The sequence below is a fragment of the Epinephelus lanceolatus genome, chromosome 15, assembly GCF_041903045.1.
Source record: "Epinephelus lanceolatus isolate andai-2023 chromosome 15, ASM4190304v1, whole genome shotgun sequence".
Classification (NCBI taxonomy): Eukaryota; Metazoa; Chordata; class Actinopteri; order Perciformes; family Serranidae; genus Epinephelus; species Epinephelus lanceolatus.
Window position 1 is genome coordinate 22,273,173 of NC_135748.1, and position 19,802 is coordinate 22,292,974.

Here is a 19,802-nt window from a genome sequence, read left to right on the forward strand (position 1 = left end):
AAAGAGAGATGAAAGGTGGATGACAGATGTGATGTGAAGCTGCAGTACATGACTGAAGCAGTGGGAGCAGCCCCTCTGGTTAGAGAGAGAGAGAGAGAGAGAGAGAGTGAGAGAGAGAGAGAGAGAGAGAGTGAGTGAGTGAGTGAGTGAGTGAGTGAGTGAGTGTGTGTGTGGGTGTGTGTTTTATAATCCCAAAGTCTCTCTCACCATTTGATGTCATCTGTGTGCCCAGTGTAGTGTCTCTGCAGCTGCTCATCCACGTTGAACAGAACGACCACTGAGGCGATGAAGTACACAGTTTCTCCAGTGGGCAGCAAGTAAAGGTTGGAGCGACAGTCTCGACCGCGGTAACCATAACTGGACATCAAAAAGGTCAAGAAATGAAACTGGAATGATATCTAAAGTAGAGCTGAAACAAATAATCTAGTTTTAGGCAACAATGCCAAACATTCCCAGGTACAGCTTCTCACTTTACAGATTTTCGTTTTCTCTGATAATACACAAAATTTCTTTTGGTTTTCGACTGTTTTCTGATGTTTTATAGACCAAGATATGAAAGTAATTGGCAGACAATAGTGAAAACTAGAAACCATCTTGCAATGGGATCACTCCAGCCACGATACAGCAACCTGCAACTTAAAGCAAATGTTGACCTGGGGTGTTGTTTATAAATCCATACTAAAAATCTATGTATGGACAAAAAACAAAAATGGCATGGCCAAAAAATGTTTGACTGTTTCTATGTTCAGGCTTCCACCTCACCATCTGCGTCGCCAATTTTCAGTCTCCAAAATGTTCGTAAGCTAGTCAAAGTTTCTACCATCATGTCTGTTTTTATAGATCACAATTCTTGTTAGGGAAGTGGCCTATGCCTCTTTCAGGCCTCGTTGTGTCTACCACTTTGTGCGTTAAGTGGTAGTGATGGGGTGGGGAGGCCCCTTCCCTACCTCTGGCACCCTTGCTCAGACCACACCCATCTTGCAACTTCATTATGATCGCAACTACACATTTGCAAACTTTTGTGACTCCACCTTGCATGGTTGTGACATTATCGCGTTGACAAAACCTGTCCACTGCTGTGCTGGCAGCTAGCAGCTATTGGTGTTAACCTGGGGGGAACCCTGCTGATGGGCACTACGCTACTACAATGATGCTGTGGGTCAGGACGGTGTTATCAGTGCTAACTGCCATCTGAATGCAGTGCAGAGTGGCAGCAATTAACTAACCAGTGGTATTCACTCACAGGGACTCACATGCTACTACAACAACAACAGTATAGAATAATAAAGATCCTGGAATGATTCCAGAGAGGGCGTGTGACTTCACTCTCTGCTCAGGACGCCATTAGGCCTACTCCACTGTATCCTTACATAGCAAACACTGGTTTGCTGCTATATTACTGTTCTGAAAGTCACATGAAGGTAAGAAACCACAAAAATACAATAAAATGTATCTTAACGACTCTTTCCAATATTAAAACACACGTATCTATTCTATCTGTGATCTAGTTCATACTGGATTTGACATATACAAACTATGCAGCCCACATATCTATTTCTGTGTGTGCGTGTGTTCTTCTCTCTTCTCAGATTTAATCTTTTCTTTGTCTCCCTTACAGCTTTTTTCCCGTCGGGTTTCTGCTAGACTGAACAATACACTACATTCAGTCTTTCATCAACAAATGAAAGAGAGAGAAACCACAAAATGAAACAAAATAAAAATAAAAGAGCACAAGAGGAGCTGCTGACTGGTTGCGCCTCAGCCTGCCAGCTGTGTGCAGGTTATTACTGACTGCAGGCTGCAGAGCGATGAGCCCGTCTCCGACTGCAGCAGCACCACACAGTGAAAATAAGCATCTGAGCAGATCTACTCTGACAAGCCGGGGGAGAGGAGATGACACATTTGTCAGCTTCCTCTCCCAGCTGCATCACAGGCCAATCTGGTTTTACTCTCCTCAGAAGATTACTTTTCAAAACTTTCCAAATCACGAGCAGGGCTGGATTTGAAACTTGTTATTTCCTCGGAAGATTCCCCCTGCAAGAAAAACTAAAAGGAAAAAAAGGATACACCCAGTCCAATTTGAGTTTGTTGCTGGGCAGCTCGGCTTTGGCCTCCAGGCAGTAGCTGTCCACCTGGTCTTTGGGCATGTACATGGTGACGGGACGGCCCTTCAAGTACATTTTCACATAACCTTCCTCTGGAAGAAGCAACAGAAAATATCAATGAGACAGTGCACATGTAGAAAAACAGATTTGATTGCTGGTATGCTGTTGTGTTTAAATATATGACAAGTATGCAAAAGCACAGACATGACACTGAAGCATTATACAGTGGGTTATTATGATGTGAGTGACAAGGATGACAATGTTGATGATTGTGTGACAAGATTAGAGGATAATGAAGAGATGTGATGTTGATTTTTTTTTGCTTTGAAAAGGACTCAAAGAACAAATGACAGAATTTGCAAACACAAACGAAATAGCTTTTTAACTGACTTTATTAGTCATTTCAAATACATTCTGATGACAACAGAGAGCGCAAAATGAACTGCAAACACTTTCAAAACTCATAAATATTTGGCTCACAGCAGAGGTTAACCAACATAAAATGCAGACACAAGCAGAGCAATGGAAATGTTATGAAAAAAAACAACAACACAGATCCAAGCTTAGAAAAGGGGATAATGAGAAATCCTCATCAATTTAAAACATGCTAACACTGGAAAACAAATCATGCAGAAAAACATTAAGGGAACCAAAACAAACAAAACCATTAATGTCCATTTTTTTCCAAGCCCATTCAAAGAAAAGACTAAAATATGAGGTAATAAAATGGACTTATGGGCGAGATTTTATTTAGTGATGCTAAAAAAAACCTGCTATCTCCGTGCAACTTCTTTGGTATGAGACACGTGAAATGTAAAGTGACAAGACAACACCATGTGGTGTTTATAATCTGATATAAAACCATAACTCTGGCTCTGTACTGACCGGCTATGACACATAAACATATGATATCTAAGTGAGTGCTGTTATTCTGTCTTCCTCAACTTGTTAAGTTAGTAACAAATCTGGAAGTACTGGCTGGGAGATTTGATGGGGCTGCGATAACTGGGCGTATCAAGGGCAGAGTACGATGACAAGCTCCCTGACTTTCTCAACTGGAGGTTAAAACTCGGGGTCTTTCTGACTGGGGGCGCCTTAGCGGCAACGCCCTTTCTGGCCATGACCGCCTTGCTGCTTTCTGACGTTTGATGGGGGCTGGTGGCTGAACGGGTTGTTATAGACGAAGCCGCGGAGCTGCCGCTGGTCCCCGTCCTTTTGGCAGAGCGGCTGAGGTAAATCTGTACTGTGACTATAATGAAGACGGGGACAAAGCAGAGGAGCCAAGGAGTGGTGGAGGTTGTCAGGGCCAGTTGGGTGGGGATGGGGGTCAAATGGGGACGAGCAGGGCGAAGGAGCAAGAAACGTAAAGGGTGGAGGAGGTGGGTAAAATAAGTTAGACAGATGTAATGGCTGTTTTTTTAATATAACACTTAGTAAAAGCATCATAAAATTGGCAAAACACAAACTATCAAAAGGGAAGTAGGAAAACTGCCTCCTATTATTAACCAATGACATGTTGATTGCTATCATCAAACACTGGGATCTTATCTTGAAGCAGTAGTTAAGAAGTTTGGAGTTTTTCTAACTGTCTCAGCAGTGAAATCCTGCCTCACTGATATAAATCAGTGATTCGAGACCTGAACGTCTGGACTAAGGTAACCCAAGGGTTACAAGATAATAAATAAGGCAGGAGAGAAGAAAAATAATGTTTTGATGAACAAATTTACTGTTGATTCAAGCTAACTAGTGTAATTAAAAGTCTCTTAGTCAGCTGAACATGCAAAAACATGAAATTTGCCAAGGCAGCGTACAATCCAACATATACGGAGATTAAAATTTCCAATAATAACGACTTACTAATAAATAGATAATTTTTTTAGGTTTTAGGTTTCTTTCAAGAAAATTCCCATTTTCTCTATAATCAATGCCAAATTACACTTAGGAAACATCTTAGAAAATCAATTATATTTTGTTTTGTCTTGTGAAATACTGCTGAGAGGTTTAGAGGACAAAACCAGTCCTTAAATAAACTCTTCCCATTCCCAACATATACTGTTGATGTGCTGTGGCGAGAGGACACAAGCAGACACTGCCTCATTTTTAGGTGTCAGAACCTCTGGTCCAGATACTTTCAAGGGTAAAATGTCAAGATTATCTTAAAGGATTAAAGGAATAATTCACAACCCAAATGATCATTTGTGTATTCGTTATTCACCTCATATTATGTTGAATTCATGAGGAATACCTGCTTTTCTTGAATGCCTCTGGTGAACAGAGAAACCAAAAACTGAGAAAATTCTCGGATAATTAAAGAAACGGGGGTCTCTTTTTAAAAACAGCAAAACAATATCAAAAATTTCCGTTTACAAACTCTTACACAACTTGTGCAATATATTCCAAGTCTCACTGATCCAGTTGTATGCTCAGTACTTCTCAAACAGACAGCCCTTTTCGATGGGGAACTCAAATAAAATTTAAACTAATCTATGCTCTCTTTAAAGCCAGACTCTGTTGACAAAAACAAATTTTACCTCGCTGAACACAGCCTGGGCCTCGCTGCCAGTCTACCACTGCCTTGATCAGTTAGTTTGTGTATTGCGTGACTTTGGTGAATTCGAACAAACCCTTTAAAACACCCAAGTAACCCAATAACAAGAACTTACTGATCAGGGCAGCAGTAGACCAGCAGCTAATGTGTTCAGCGAGGTAAAATTACTGTTTTTGTTAATGGAGTCTGGCTCTGAAGAGAGCATAGATAAGTTTCACTTTCCGTTTAGTTCCCAGCAGAAAGGGTTGTTGGCTGCACGAGTTGTAACCAATAACATATACACAGATGTTCCAATATAGTTTTACTTGAGTTTAATCCAGTCCCGTATGACTTTAATACATCAAAAATGTTCTATTTTTGGATTCTTGGTTCACCATGGAGACATGAGAGAACAACAAAGTTTTCTTTCTCTTTCTTTTCAAACTTTTTCAACATAACACAGGGTGAGTAAGTGATTTATAAATGGTCATTTATAGGGTTGAAGTACCCGTGTAATCATCCTGTAACAATGACGGCTAAAGAGCAATATATATGAGGAAATGAGCTTTAACTCCAGTCTCATTTAAACTCCTGGCAGCTTTGTAAATACTCTGCTGAGGGAGACTACACACAAAAAGATGACACTTCAGGCCATGTGAGAAAACTACAAGCAGCAAAATCAAACAGACTTCAATAGGAACTACCCAAAAAAGGAACTGAATGTGTTTGTAATGCAAATATTCATTTTTAGAGCAGGAAGATAATAAGAGTAGCAGCAATCTACTTTGCTCTGAGCTGCAGCGAGGAATCTCAGAACAGAGGATTTAAGTGTTCGCAGGAAAACTCAAAGCGACTGCGATGAAGCGTGTGTCAGAAATCTTTGTGTTGTTACTATGGTGACAGAGACTAAATGCCTACCAGCAAAAAGTGAGGCTGTGAGCAAACACACACACGTTTGGTGAAGCAGCAGCTTCGTCCGCAGTTAAACAAGTGTGGAGACACACAAGTGCAAACACTGCAAACACACTCTGACGCAGCTCTCAGTGGAGGTTAGGTAGGATGTATGCATGTGTGTGTGTGTTAGTTAAGTCTAAGAACAATAAAGGGATTGTAACTTTTACACACACACACTTTGTCAACCCACTCCTGCCCCTGTCTGGACAGCTCTCTGATCACTGCACCGAAGGGAATCTCTAAAGTTTCTGATATCACCAGAAAGTTCTGGAAGAAAAATCCAAACAGGATATGAAAATTAAAGTCCTGATTTCTTTCTTTGCCTCTGCACTGCAGCTCAGAGCATGTGCAGAGATCAAAATGCAGTGTCCAGAGAGCTGTGTAGGCTGAGGGCTTTAGGCGAGGGGAGGGGGGAGGGGGGGAAGCCTACCTTTGCAGTGGGTCACACGTCGCATCCCTTGTAAAGGTCACAGAGAAAGACACAAGCACCAGGTGAAGGGTGGCATGGCTTCCTCACTTCCTGGTCTGTCCTAATATGAGTGCACTTCCTGTTTCCTGGTGTTAAGGAACAGCAGCTTCTGTCCTTAATGTTCTTAATAAATCAGTGCTCCTTCCTTAATGGTTTAAATTAATCACTGCTCATTTCTGTGTGACAGTGTCCCACCCTCTGCTCCTCGGATGTGACTTGCCTACTTCCCTTTTTAGAAAGTAAACTGTTGTTTCTGACTAGTACAAAAGTACAAAAACAAACAAACACATGTGCTGGCACTTGCAGCACAGTTTGTTGTATCAAACGAGCCATGTTGCATGTAATCACATCATGTATTGCAGGTAAGCATTATATTGGCAGAATTTACAGCTGCACTTATCATTTGTATTGGTTAACTGTCGCCTAGTGGCAGTTTATGTCCATGGTGGTACCCTGATGGTGCCGTTTTGCAGGAGATTATTTGTCTGTAATTAATTCAAATGTTCAATAAGCGGTGCACAGCAGTAATAATTAACCCTGTGGCTCATTTTCTACTAACAGTCAGCATCCTCCACCAGGTAGAAGCAACCTTGTAAAGACTGTAAACAGGCTACATGTGCATGATGATTAACATTTCTACCTCACGATCTAATGGTTACAGTTTGAAAATCCAAAGAACACGTCATTATTTGCAATAGTTGGACCTCAAACTAAAAAAAATACTAAAAGTACAGTGTTGTTAGACAGAGTGGTTCAGCAGTACACTCACACCATTTTAACTTCTCAAAATGTATCTGCCTCTCTAGTTAGGCTTTGTTAGGGTTCAGCCTAAACTGAAGAGAGATGGAGCCAGGTGTGTAAACCAAATGAAAAACAGCGGCTCCATTTACACAAAAATCAATAGCATGCTGGAGATGGAGCTTCTGATCAATACTCCTTTCATTTCATATTCACTCCCATTGTCTTGTTACCTCGTGTTTCCTGCTTTGTGTTAAAGAACAAACTGTGTGTGAGATGATCCACTTGTCTTGTACATACTGTAGCTCTGGATACATGTAACTCAAATCTTAATGTGTGGCTCCTCCTTTGACTCTTTAACTCTTAATTATGTTTTGTAAATATCTCCTAGCTCATGAATATCACGTAAACTGTTGAGAAGATGTGCCAGAAAAATACGAAAAATCATGAGCTAACACTGTCTTTGCGAGGTCGCAGGGAGCTTTGCTCAGATAAAGACAGCTACCACAAAATAAAGGGACATTCCAGTATTCTGTAACCTGGGTCTTTTTTATTATTGTAGCCATAATAACTTTGGGTGTTGCTAACTTTGCACTCGCCACCTATGTTGTAAAGATTTGAGAAATGCTCACTATTAAGACAAAAACCCAACGTGTATCAAACTTCCTTAAGCTTTGCAAATATATTTGAGTTTTATAAATGTTAGGCTAGTTTGGTTAGCTGTAAATTTGAAAAGCTCTGGGCGGCTCATTTTGCAGTGAGGACTCCACGTTATTCGGGATTCCTCTGGGATTTCCGCAGGGTGGGAGTCAATTTCAGTGTTCATCATTCAACTGGGACGGGACAGGAAGAAAGTCGGCGGGAGTGGGCGGGGTTTTATATATACATATGCATTTCTAATGTGAATAAACATTATTTCAGACTGGTCTCACTCCCAGAACATCAAAATACACCAGTGTCACTATAACAATGTAGGGGGCAATGTTTAGCATCTGTGTGAGACGCAGCAGGCTTTCCACCAACTCCAATGTAAACCCATCCCATTATTAGAAGTTAGTAGTTTCAAGAGTGCGAATGTCTGCTCAGGTGGATGGGTCCAACAAACTCAGACTTTGACCCAGGGGAGCGCTGTTCGAGACCATCAAACAACAACATTGGCTGCACCATTTGTGCCACTCAGAGCCAGATGTTTTTTAACTACATAATGCTGCCTTTCCATCCCCATTCAAGCCACTGAAAACCACGTTTTGTTGCGACACACTGCTGCCTTTCTAGCTGTGTTTGTGGCACTCAAAGCCAAGAGTTTTTTAAGCAACATACACAATCTTTTCCTGACCGTGACCAAGTAGTTTTGTTGACTAACCCTAACCACTGACCCCTTCTTACTTGCTTCAAGACATAACACAAAAAAGCTGCTCCCTGGTGTCATTTTAGTAACACCGAGGGCTTGTGCCAAATATGACGAATAAGGATGAGATCATGTTGGCTACTTTCTTTTCATTTGTTTTAAGGCAATGGGATGGAACAGGATGAGTCACTCCCCTGGGATTAGGACAAGACAGGATTATTTTTGTGGAAGATAGATGGGAAAAGAGTGAAAATCCACTCCTGTGTCACCCTCTACTCCACGTCTCCTCAGTCACTAGGTTGTGAGTGCAAAGTTTTGATGACCCATCCTCAAAATGGCCACAATTTTGAGAGTAAGTATGAGACCAAACAGAAAGATATCAGAATTTAATGAGATTCAAATGGAAAAAAACGTACACTGTACACAACTAAAATTTAACTTAAACTGCGCAGAAGGAGCTTATTAAAAACAAAACATGAACAGAAGTTTGGATGTGACGATGTATTAATGGATGAAGTAGATTGGAGATTTGTGAAGGAATGGATTATGGGAAGGATGAATGTTTAAGACACAACATCATGTAGAGTGTAGCCTCAGTGGCCCTCTGTGTGCAGGAAACAGCTCAAGGCACTGTCTAAAATTATAGATGACATCAATGTCTGTCTCGTTTTGGGAATATATAAACTTCATTCTGACGGGACTGCACTGACCTTTAACTGACACAGGGAGCCACTGAGCATGTGGTGTGTAATGTCTCTCAGTGGGTTGTATCATAGCATGAAACTATCTCTCTATCTTCTTACCTGCATTGAACACTGGATCCCTCTGTTTGCTGCAAAGTAGATGAGTAAACAGACAGCTGTCATTCCCGCCTCCAGATAAACCATTGTATGTTTCTGATTTAAAAGAGCTTCATAAGGAGATCAGCTTCTTTTCTGGTGTGTCAAACTACAAAGGTGAATGTGTGAGCCACTAAATGGAGAAAGCTGATACAGCTGTGACCTCAGTGATACCTGTCACTTCTTTTGCTGCTGGAATTGCTGCCGGTGGATCCGGCGCGAGTTCGGTTGCCCTTGGAGTCGCCTGAATCTTTCCGCGTGAGAGTTCCCACATGTTCGTTTGAGTTGGCTCTCCTCACAGTGCTGTGGTGAGAAGAAGGGAGGTGGCCAGAGGCAGAAAGAGACAGGAAAGAAATAGGTCATAAAAGTACCTGACGCTGCTTTCCTAAAACTGCCCTCTGGTAAAGTTTTCATCTAAGGAAGAGCTTTATTTCATGATTCAGCTCATTTTAAAAAAAAAAAGTCTTAAACTTATGACTCTTTGCAGCAGTTTGCACCAAAGCAAAAGAGAAACAAAGAATTGTGGATATTTGTTGTTTCCCTACACTTGTCCACTCTGGTGATCATAACTACAATGACTGTACAGACCTGTGCTAATCTGCATACTGAAGCTGCAGACAGCCTGCCTGTTTGTAACAATGAAAAGGCTCCATCAGCAATCCAATGGCCAGTAGGCCCAGTCACCTAATCCACCCTATGGGAGAAAAGTCTATTCAAACCCTAAAACTGGCCAGTGGCCGTTATCCCTTCTGGAGAGCCTGTGTGTATTTGTTCAGTAAAGAACAGAACAGAAAAAAAGAGAGAGCCAGAGAGAGAAACTGTTGTTTGCTGTGTGATCCCATGAGGAATCATAGTAATTGGGCCACGGGGCATTGGGGTAGGCTGTTGTGTGTGTGCCAACACTGATGGGATTGTGACCAATCTGCAGTTTAGACTAATCCCACACACAGACGGAAAACAACACAAAAAAAGAACGATGATTTAAAACAACAAACAGTCAATATTGGCAATGAGAGAAATGTTACAGTGTTGGAATTATCATGCAACTTAATGACGATTTAGGAACTAAAAAAAATAAACTGTTAGTATGCATCAGCACTACGACACAGCCATGATGTTATATCGTGACCGGTGACAGACTGTCACCTGGTGATCCTCTCACCTGAGCGGCAGGTAGAGGATTCTGGAAGGGCGAGACAGAGAGGACAGACTGGACAGATTGGCAGGACATCACATTGTAGGTGGACAGAACATTAACAGGATATAACATCATGGTTGGGAAGGACATCAGAGAGACAGTGCAAGGTGGACATGCAAGACAGGAGAGATGGGAAAGAGTCAACACAATACGTAAAGACAAACAGAGGAGACGACTACTGACGTCACTCAAGCTAATATCTATCTTACAGTGTTAAAGGTCCCATATTATGAATAACCCTGTATTTACCGTCTGTCTGACACGCTCCATTTAGCACCTGTATCTCTAAGCCCCACACCTGAAAATCCCAGTATGCTTTGATTGGTCAGAGGTTCCTGGCCTTTCATATTGTCTCTGCACTGTCACTGCAGCCGAAGACGTGACATTGTGACATCACAACTTCACAGGCGCAATTTAAAATATAGACTTTGTGCATTTCTCTGTAGATTGAGCGTTTTAACACTTTCGCTGCAGTTATGTAACACCTATTCCTGTTTTAAAATAAAAAAAGACAATATGGGACCTTTAAATCTACACTAATTAAAAATGTAGGAGGTTTCTAAGAAGGGGACTGTGGATTTTTACAGTTTAATGTCAAGAAGGTGTCCCTAACATTTTGAACATTCTGTTTCAGTCAGAATTAACCCCCCCAATTGAGCACAGCAGCAGGAAAAGTACTTCATTAGCTTCATTTCAATCCATCAGACACTGAGATCATGTGCCGGGTGTGCAAACAGCCTGGAGGGCATTAAAAACTTGTACAGAATGCGTATTTAATTGGCTCATTCCAGTATTTTTTACAGTCAACATCCAAATTTGTCAACTTAAAAAGGTCAATATATAAATAAGATAATGAAGAATTTGGTATCCCTCTACTAGAGTTTGTTCTAGGCGTCACCCAGCCTGACATTTCAAGCACAGGCCCAAAGTTCAAAAAATCATAAAGTAAAAGAGTCAATTGAGGTTGAAGCACAAGAAAACTCCAGGAACAACAAGGACAAACACAAGGCCAAATCAAATTTCCTGCACTGATACAATCTTTCTTTGTGTTCCTATCAACCATCTCCAAACTGCTTACATTTCAACCTGCAGAGCAATTTTTTTTAACTGTCCTCTCCAGTAAACCTTAACGTGAGAGTCAGCAAGCATTACATTTTTCTATTTTCTGTATTGGAAAACATCCCCGAGGCAGAAATAAAACTACACACGAAAGATCAAGCAAACAATGCCACAGGGGAGTTCACAGCTGTTTGGACTGGAGCTGGTCCCTGCTGTGTGCTGCTGAGCTTCATCTGATTATGGTAATGTCATCCAGAGACGGGAAAAGGCTATTGTTCCCCTGACAGACAAGATTGATAACCTGTGCTCCCAAATGCATGTTTAAAAACACACACACACACACACACACACACACACACACACACACACACACATAACAGGGATGCAGAGATGACAATACTGTTTTCTGTTTATCAGCCCTGTTAAATGCCAGTCGCTTTGGCTGATAAAAAGCCAGATACTGTATGTGAAGATGTATGGCTCCAATGATGTGACATGGCACAGACAGAGACAACTGAAAAATGTCTCGAGACAAATTAAATGTCTGGAGAGAAAGACGTGATACATGCAAGACCTCACAACCTGACCTATCTGGATTTAACACATTTAGAACAGTGTTAACAAGGCCTGACGGTTCAGTAAAGAAACACTGCACTAAAAACACTTTAACACTTGACTTAGCAGTGAATAAAGTGAAGACCTCCTCAAAAGTCAAAATAATTTTTCTTTTCCTTACCTCTTGCTGGCCGGTGCGTTGCTGTCCTTCCTGGACCCAGATCCAGATGGGGAGGGCAGAGTGCCGCTGCCTTTCTTTGGTAGGATGGTCCCGTTGTTAACTGTGGGCCGTAATGGCAGGGTGGCGATCATTGGCCTGGCTGGAAGAAAAAAAGGATGACAACAAAATATTCAGGAAAAAGAAGCTGGATACAAGACTAGTACCAGAGTCAGCTGCTGCTGTGGTGTCATTAAAGTAACATCTGCATTTCCTGGTGTTTAATTATCTTGATAATTAGTGAAATTGAGCAAAAATCTACAAAACTTTATTTAAATACTGCGGCGTCCCAGGAGGGCACAGAGGATGTATTGGAAAACCTCCCAGCATGCAACGGGGTAACAGGTTTATGAAGATCACTCTGTTAATGCAGCATTCTACAACATCACTGGTATTAGTGATAGCCAAGGTCAAATTACTGCTTTTCTAAATTAAAATGTGTCTGAAAATACACATAAGCATGAATCCAACACGTTAGCAGCGAAGATGAATTGGCCTATTCATAAAACCTATTTAATGTACAGTACACAACATTAATGAGAGGCTATCTGTTTAATCCTTGTGCAATCATGTGAGCTAGCTAACGCTTAAACACCGTGCAGCACCTATCAATAACTGTGAGGTGAGCTAATTTACATACTATTTAAACTTATCGGGCAACTGGCTGCATTATTATTATAAGTCTGTCGATATTCTTGTGAGCCACAATGATTGTTTTGTAATTATTCTGACAAAAGACTCAGAAACTACCGGTGAAAGTGAAGCAATTTAGGCTAAGGCACCTCGCCATGCTACAACTGCTGCTGACTTAGCAGCTACAATCAACAAGAAAAGACATGAAAACATTTAGAGAATCATCTCAACTCAGCATTATATGTTATATGTATCAGTGGGTCCCTGCTCTGTCTCTCTTTGAATTAAGGGCTCCTTAGCCTGAAAAATGTTGAAGACCTCTGTTCTAATGTGTTCCCACTGCTCCTACAGTTCATCTCTTCTTATTTACATGAGTATTAGGAGTCCATGCGAATATGGTTTAACTGTGAGTCAACTGTGAGTCATTAACTGTGAGTCATGGACGGTATACAAAGGTGGACAATGTGTCTCCATGTCCTCCCACTGTACAAAAACTAAGCCAAAATATCTCGGATACAGCAGCCGCCATCTTCATCATTTGGAGCCAGAGTCTGCGTAATAGCATTCAATGACCCAATCCCAAGCAGCGCCATTGATTGCGAGCACACCGGTTGGCACATAAAGCTGCCGATTATGATGTCACACCCCGTTTTAAAAGCATCAAATAACCAGTTCAAACCAAACTTATCACACAAACAATCACTGTGATAACAACTACCTACTACCATACTTCGATGTTTTAGTTTGGCCCATGTCCCATCCAATAACATAAAGGGGGCGGGGTTTGGACTTGGCTGGATGGACTTGCATAGCGTCTTTCTAGTCTTCCAACCACTTAAAGTGATTTTACACTATTCGTCACATTCACCCACTTACACACATTTATTCACTGGTGGCCGAGGCCATACAATGTGCCACCTGCTCACCAGTTAACCATTTACATGGGGCAATTTGGGGTCCAGTGTCTTGCCCAAGGATACTGACTAGAGGAACCAGAGATCAAACTCCCAGTCTTTCAATTAGTGGACAAGCCGCAATGCTATTACCTATACTGCAGCCAGCCACCAGGGGGCGATCGAGATGGTTTGGCTTCACTTTTGGGTGGCTGTCAATTCGCCCATCTTTATATACGGCTGTTTGTCATTACATTTTTGAATTAAAAAATGGTCATAATTACCACAATAATCACATAAAAGTACTTTTTAAATCACAAACAAACATTATTAACTTTGTGTTTTTATCTAATTGAGTGTGGAATAGGAGACGCTCTCTCTTTGCTGTTGTTTAATGCAGTGATAACGTAATTAAAAACTTAAATTAAACTGCACTGCTTAAACACACCCTCTGCAACGCTATCATGCTGTTCAGTAAGCGTTCAAAGAGACATGAAATAATTGCACAGAGTAAAAGTAGAGACAGCACAATAGATCCTACACAAAAGAAATCCTAAATGTAATTCAAATATTAATGAACAAAATTTATCATAATTGATCATATTGTTCTGTTTTGATCACTTTTCTGTACAGATGATGTGTTTACAAATCATTGGCAGGAGGTGGTTTGACAGCACAAAAGGGACATGCACACACACACACACACACACACACGCATACACACACGCAGCACATGCCAGCAAGCCCAGAATAACAAATCCAAGCTGCTGCTTTATCTGCAGTGATAAATATTTAATAGACCCCGTTTCATCCAGCAGACACACACACATACACACACGCACAGAGGCCTGCCTACACACACACACACACACACACACACACACACACACACACACACACAGAGGCCTACACACACACATTGCTCTGTTATCTTTAATGTAGTAATTACGCAGCAGGGGCAAACTGAGGTTGTAATTTTGTTAGCATGTTAAAGAAGACGAATGCGTGTGTTTCTGAGTGTGTGTCCGTATGCAGCCTGCATCCATGCGTTGTGCTTCCTGAAACAGATCATCGTGCTTCAGCAGAGGGGAGCAAGCTGCGGACTCCCTGCAGCTAAAAGTGGAGAACAATAAGGGAAAGCAGCTCTGAGTCTGAGTCATCCTCCAGCTCCCAAATCAAACTGAAACTCCATCCGTCCACAGTCACTCCGGAGACCAAAACTGGCAGCGGCTCCGAATCATAATCTGTTCCTTTTTCATCACTGCGATGCACATTTGAAGACATAAAAAGGCATGAAGTGTAGTTGATTTCACATGCAGACTTCATCAGCATCATGGGTGAGGACGCTATAAAAGAGACAAATTGTCCAGAAACACACCTCAGCTGAGAATCGACACATGCAGACAATGTTACACAATAAACACAGAAAAGGCCTGGCTGCTGAGATCATGCTGCATGTGATATCCAGACGTACATGTACTAATTCTATTTCATGCTACTTCATACTTCTACTCTGCTATCTCAGAGGGAATACTGTACTTTTTTCCACTAAATTAACTTGACACTTAAAGTTACAGGAAGAAATAGAAGAATAAAACAGAGGGAATAAAACAACACACATCGACAGTGGCTCATTCTTGTTTAATGAGGAAATTAATTTTAGGGGCTAAGTGTCCTTGAACAGATAGGTCTCATACACAAAGGTAAACACAAAGTGTGTGCGTAGCAAGTTATTATTTCTAAGTTGTGACAGTTCATTGATAACTTTATCATCCAGTCACTAAGAAAAAAAATGATCAGATGTTTCTGCAAATCACAGATATGTTACATTTGTATGTTATTATGTAGTGGGCTCCCTAAAACTTAACATTTCAACAACGCTGTGGTTAATGTGTGTTTGAAGAATTCCCTCTGTCTCCTCCGACCGTTGCTGTCTCACGGCCTGCTCCTGCTCATTGTACACATACATTTGTATTTAAACCGCCCGGATGCACAGGGCGCACTGAATACAGCCAGGTATGAGGAGGAAGCGTCACAGGGCCGCGATTCGTGTTATTCTATCTCAACCAATCCTCCAAACATTACTGACTGACCCGATGAGTGATTGCCCATGTGAGTCCACTTTTATTGTCTTGTTTGGGAATAAGGAGGCTGATTTTTTCTTTGAATCTAGTGTGTCTGTTATGTGTCACACTGGCACGCTGCCAGGTTTGTGTGCCACATCACCATTTATTCATTTTGTTCAATTGTTCATGACCCAGGACACTCGCTGTGTGATTTTATGACTATTCATGTTGCTTAGTGTAGAAAACATTAGCAGTCATCTGAAGTTGATCTCCTTTGTTCAGTGAATTAATATTCAAAAATCACTGCAATTGTCGCCTATTAATGCAGTTTTAGCACCTTGTTTCCAGCCTTTCAATACTGTATTGTGACCATTGTTTCATGTTAATGTCATTCATTTGTGCCATTAAGGTCACATGAATGGTGAATGCCTTTTGATTTCATCCTCTTTTTTTCTCTATTGTCTTTCAGAAATCATTTGTCAGTCAAATCAATCATCAATCATCACTGCCTGTACACCTGTTACCTGTGGACATTATTCATTTGCCTGTGCTTTAAAATGAACTTTAAAATGACTTTAAAATGAACTTGAAACTCTGGACTCTGCCCGAATTGTTTTCAGTGTGGTTAGGTTTAGGTCCACATGGTTATGGTTAGGGAAAGATCATGTTTTAGCTTAGAATACCTGATTTTGGAAGCACAATCCCCACTAGAAAAGCAGTGATGTCTCAGTAGAAAACAATCACTTTTTGTGGCACTATCTCTGCTAGAAAAAGAGCACCAGGGTGCTAAAAAACACCCATGTTTGATGCCTAAAAAGCTGCTGGAAACACAGCACTGACTCACTATATTACAACTGGTTAAGTTGTTTGTTGGTGAACACTCTTACAGCTTGGCAGGCATCGTGCCTTGGTAACCTGCCATCCACCATCCCCTCCACATCCTGATAACAAAGTTAACTCGTATACAAGTCACTTTAGAAACACTAATATGATACTTATGAGGCATGCAAATGTAACGTATCTGTGGTTTGCAGGAATGTACAATGCCAACATTTTCTTCTGGCGACTGGGCTGTAACTTTAATTATCAGTGAGTCCTTGGTCGATACACACAGCAGACATAAACTTCCCCCTGATTAACAATAAATCTGTTTCCATCTGTGTCTTCAGACTCAGTGCGTTGACCTCAGGCAGTGCATTACTGACAGTAACTGTGTGCTTCCTGGTGAAATACTACTACTGTATACCACATAGTACCGGCAGGCAGTGATTGAAATGTGCTTTTGGTAAACACAACACCGAGCCTGGTTAGTGCAGACAGACTTCACAGTCAGCCTACCTGGCTTCCCAACATTGCTGTCTGCTGAGGGAGACTTTCTCATCAAAGCAGGGTCTATACACATGACGCACAACACGTTTAACGACATGACAGAGGCCAGGAGGAGAGAGGACAGGAGGGAGAGAAAAAGGAAGGAAATATGCAGGGTTTAAAGGGAAGGAGACATTATTAGGAAAGAAAGAGAACAAACTGGAAAGGGAGAAAAAGTTGCAGACCCTGTTGCTCGACATCTCAGGAGAAGTAACTAATAAACCCATGAAAAATGTGTATGTATGTTACCTTTGGTGGGTCCTCTGCGTGACCCCATGGCCTGCTGCTCCTCGGACACATTGAGCCTGCGCACCACATCGGCCAGAGCAGACTTCAGCAGCTGAATTTCGTCCTCCTGCATCTGGACCCTCTGCTCCAGGGAGGCGATGCGGTCGGTAACCTCCATGCTGCTGGCTGCCGACGCACTGTCATCTGAGGAAACACAGGGAGCTCACGTTAGAGATCTGAACATATGTCACAACGCTGGCATATAGTTGCCTTTTACATAATATCAAATATATTAAGTCAGTTAGTGCTGTCAGTGTATAGTTTAACTTTTTAAGAAATATGCTTATTCAATTTTTTGTCACAAATTAAAGGGGAAAACTTAGATATGAAACTAGAGTTAGAAGATGGTTAGCTTAGCTTAACATAAAACAGTTAAACACTTGTATCCTTTTCAAGGCTCTTTCATGATCAAACTAGGAAAATGAACTCAAGAGTGCCGATCTCCACCAGGCCGCCGCCAGAGTTGATCAATGTCCCTCTAGACAATACACGCTGCAGAGCTGCACCCAGTTAAATTGTCCTTCCCGTCTCCCTTACAGTCAAGATGGCAGCGAAGATAACAAACCGGCTTTTTTCCATCTTGTATTGTGCCTAACTTTAGTGGGTCATAACAAATCGGGTATGAAATTAATCTGCAGATGCTCTGGTTCAAAATGAGCTCAAATATTTCAATGAATCTCAGTTTTTGAGCTACAACGAAGGCCAAAATTTGACCTGAAACACACGGTAAGGCTTTTTGCTTTTAGTCGAGCCAATTTCCAGAAAAGTTACTGCCCCTACTAGCTTATTAAGAGGAGTGAGGGGGCAGCAGGTTATAAAAGTATAAAACAGTCAATAAAACTGATTATTCACAATTCTGAATCACGGCAACCACAGGAGGACCTTGAGCATAAAGTCATACATTTGTATACAAAATTTTAGGCTGACTGGTCCAGTAGTTGGTGTGATTAGCTACGGACAGACAGATACACACACTCACATGCATGATCAAACGCTCCTAGTGAAGATACATGGATTTTGGGAGGTATTTTATAATGTGTTTATCGAGCAAGTTATCATAGCGGTGAAGATAAAAAACAACATATTGTGCAGCCTTATTTATTACCTGAAATTACTCGGGTCCTAGACTCTATTATCATCTGTTTATATACATTAACGTTTTAATTCATGCATATGGGGACAAAAAGGACAAAAAGAAGTCAGGGATGGAAAACAAACAGCAAACTCCTTTCAAACCGTGTTCATGCTTTTATACTTTCAGACTCTTTGTGAAAGCCTTTGCCTCGTATGATTCAAGAAGGCCAACCGTCCTTCCATTAAAACCTTTATTCATGAGCCTGTTTGTCCGTATCTGTTCTTTGAGTTCAAACTAACTTAACATATTATTACCATTTCTCCACCTGACACCCCGATGGAGGCCAAGCACAGGCCACCAGGGTCCACTTCATTAATGATAACACACACACGCAAGGTCTTCCCCATTAGGACTTTGATGTCACAGTGGCTTGATGAAATATTAATGTAAATCACTGCTGTGTGTTCCCTGCAGATTTGTAATAACAGTCTGATGCATTATGCATTAGAGAGCAGGCATCTGGTGATTAGGCAGATCTGCAGTCTGTGCTCCTTCTCAGAGTTGGAGCTGAAACCCGACTGCCTGCTAACATTATGGAAATCTGAGGAAGCTCTTGACTTCTGTAAATAAGATTCTTAAACTATCAAGTACAACAGTGTTTTAAACACACTGAAATGTGTGAAGTATCTGGATTTCTGGTGAAAACAAAGTGGTGTGATGAACCTCTGCGTCTCTTCGATAAACAAAAGCTGCTAAGGGGATTCAGGACATGACCAGAGCCTCCCATCAAATATCTGCCTCCACATAAAAACAACTTTGTGAAACTGCAAAGGTGCTCTTCAGTATCATATTATCATGGAAGACGTGCAATACCGATGTTTGTTGCTATTCTAATTTGAAAAATGATTAAGGGTGCACTGATCTAACCTAATCTAACTGAGCTTTGGGTCACTGCCGATACTTAGTGACAATCCAATAAGGTGTGTGCCTGTGTGGAAGTGACTGGGATCACTCATTTATGTGTAATGCAACGTCAGGCTTGATTTAAATGCTGCTTTCATATCAATTTACTGAATTATTTTTTTATCAAAATAATAAAGTGTGAACCAGCAACTAAATAAAATAAAACTGTTATGACCAAAAAAAAAAATATCTTGGCAATAAAAAAAAAAAGGAAATTCCAGCATACAGCAATACAATTTCATAAAACTACGCAGAGGTGAAGAAAGTATTCAGATCCTTTACTTAAGTAAAAGTACTAATACCACACTAGAAAAATACTCAGTTACTTGTAAAAATGCATTGAAAATGTTACTTAAATATTAGTTTGTAAAAGTATCCATGCATATAAATTTTAAATCAATTCAATAAATCAAAAATAATAAAAATTAATTAAAAAGAAAAGCATCAAGTCCTCATAACTGAGAAGCTTGAACCTTTAATTTTTTTGCATGGAAAATAACAAAATAT

The 19,802-nt window shown here is 41.0% G+C and overlaps 1 protein-coding gene across 12 annotated transcripts in view; it reads right to left on the minus strand.

The window, feature by feature from the left end:
* The window catches only part of eml1 (EMAP like 1), a 76,796-nt gene that overhangs the window by 12,195 nt on the left and 44,799 nt on the right, over positions 1-19,802 (minus strand). For 5 of the 12 annotated variants that reach the window (XM_033642281.2, XM_033642278.2, XM_033642277.2 and 2 more), the window contains exons 2-10: positions 17,219-17,401; positions 16,940-16,993; positions 11,974-12,112; positions 10,143-10,190; positions 9,155-9,283; positions 8,945-8,973; positions 6,017-6,043; positions 2,068-2,197; positions 208-357 (exon numbers count right to left, since the gene is read on the minus strand). In XM_033642281.2, coding sequence (XP_033498172.1) covers positions 208-357; positions 2,068-2,197; positions 6,017-6,043; positions 8,945-8,973; positions 9,155-9,283; positions 10,143-10,190; positions 11,974-12,112; positions 16,940-16,993; positions 17,219-17,401 — 889 coding nt within the window. Of the gene's footprint in view, positions 1-207; positions 358-2,067; positions 2,198-6,016; positions 6,044-8,944; positions 8,974-9,154; positions 9,284-10,142; positions 10,191-11,973; positions 12,113-16,939; positions 16,994-17,218; positions 17,402-19,802 lie in introns of those variants that run through there. The other 7 variants (XM_033642279.2, XM_033642283.2, XM_033642282.2 and 4 more) reach the window with 7 other exon arrangements.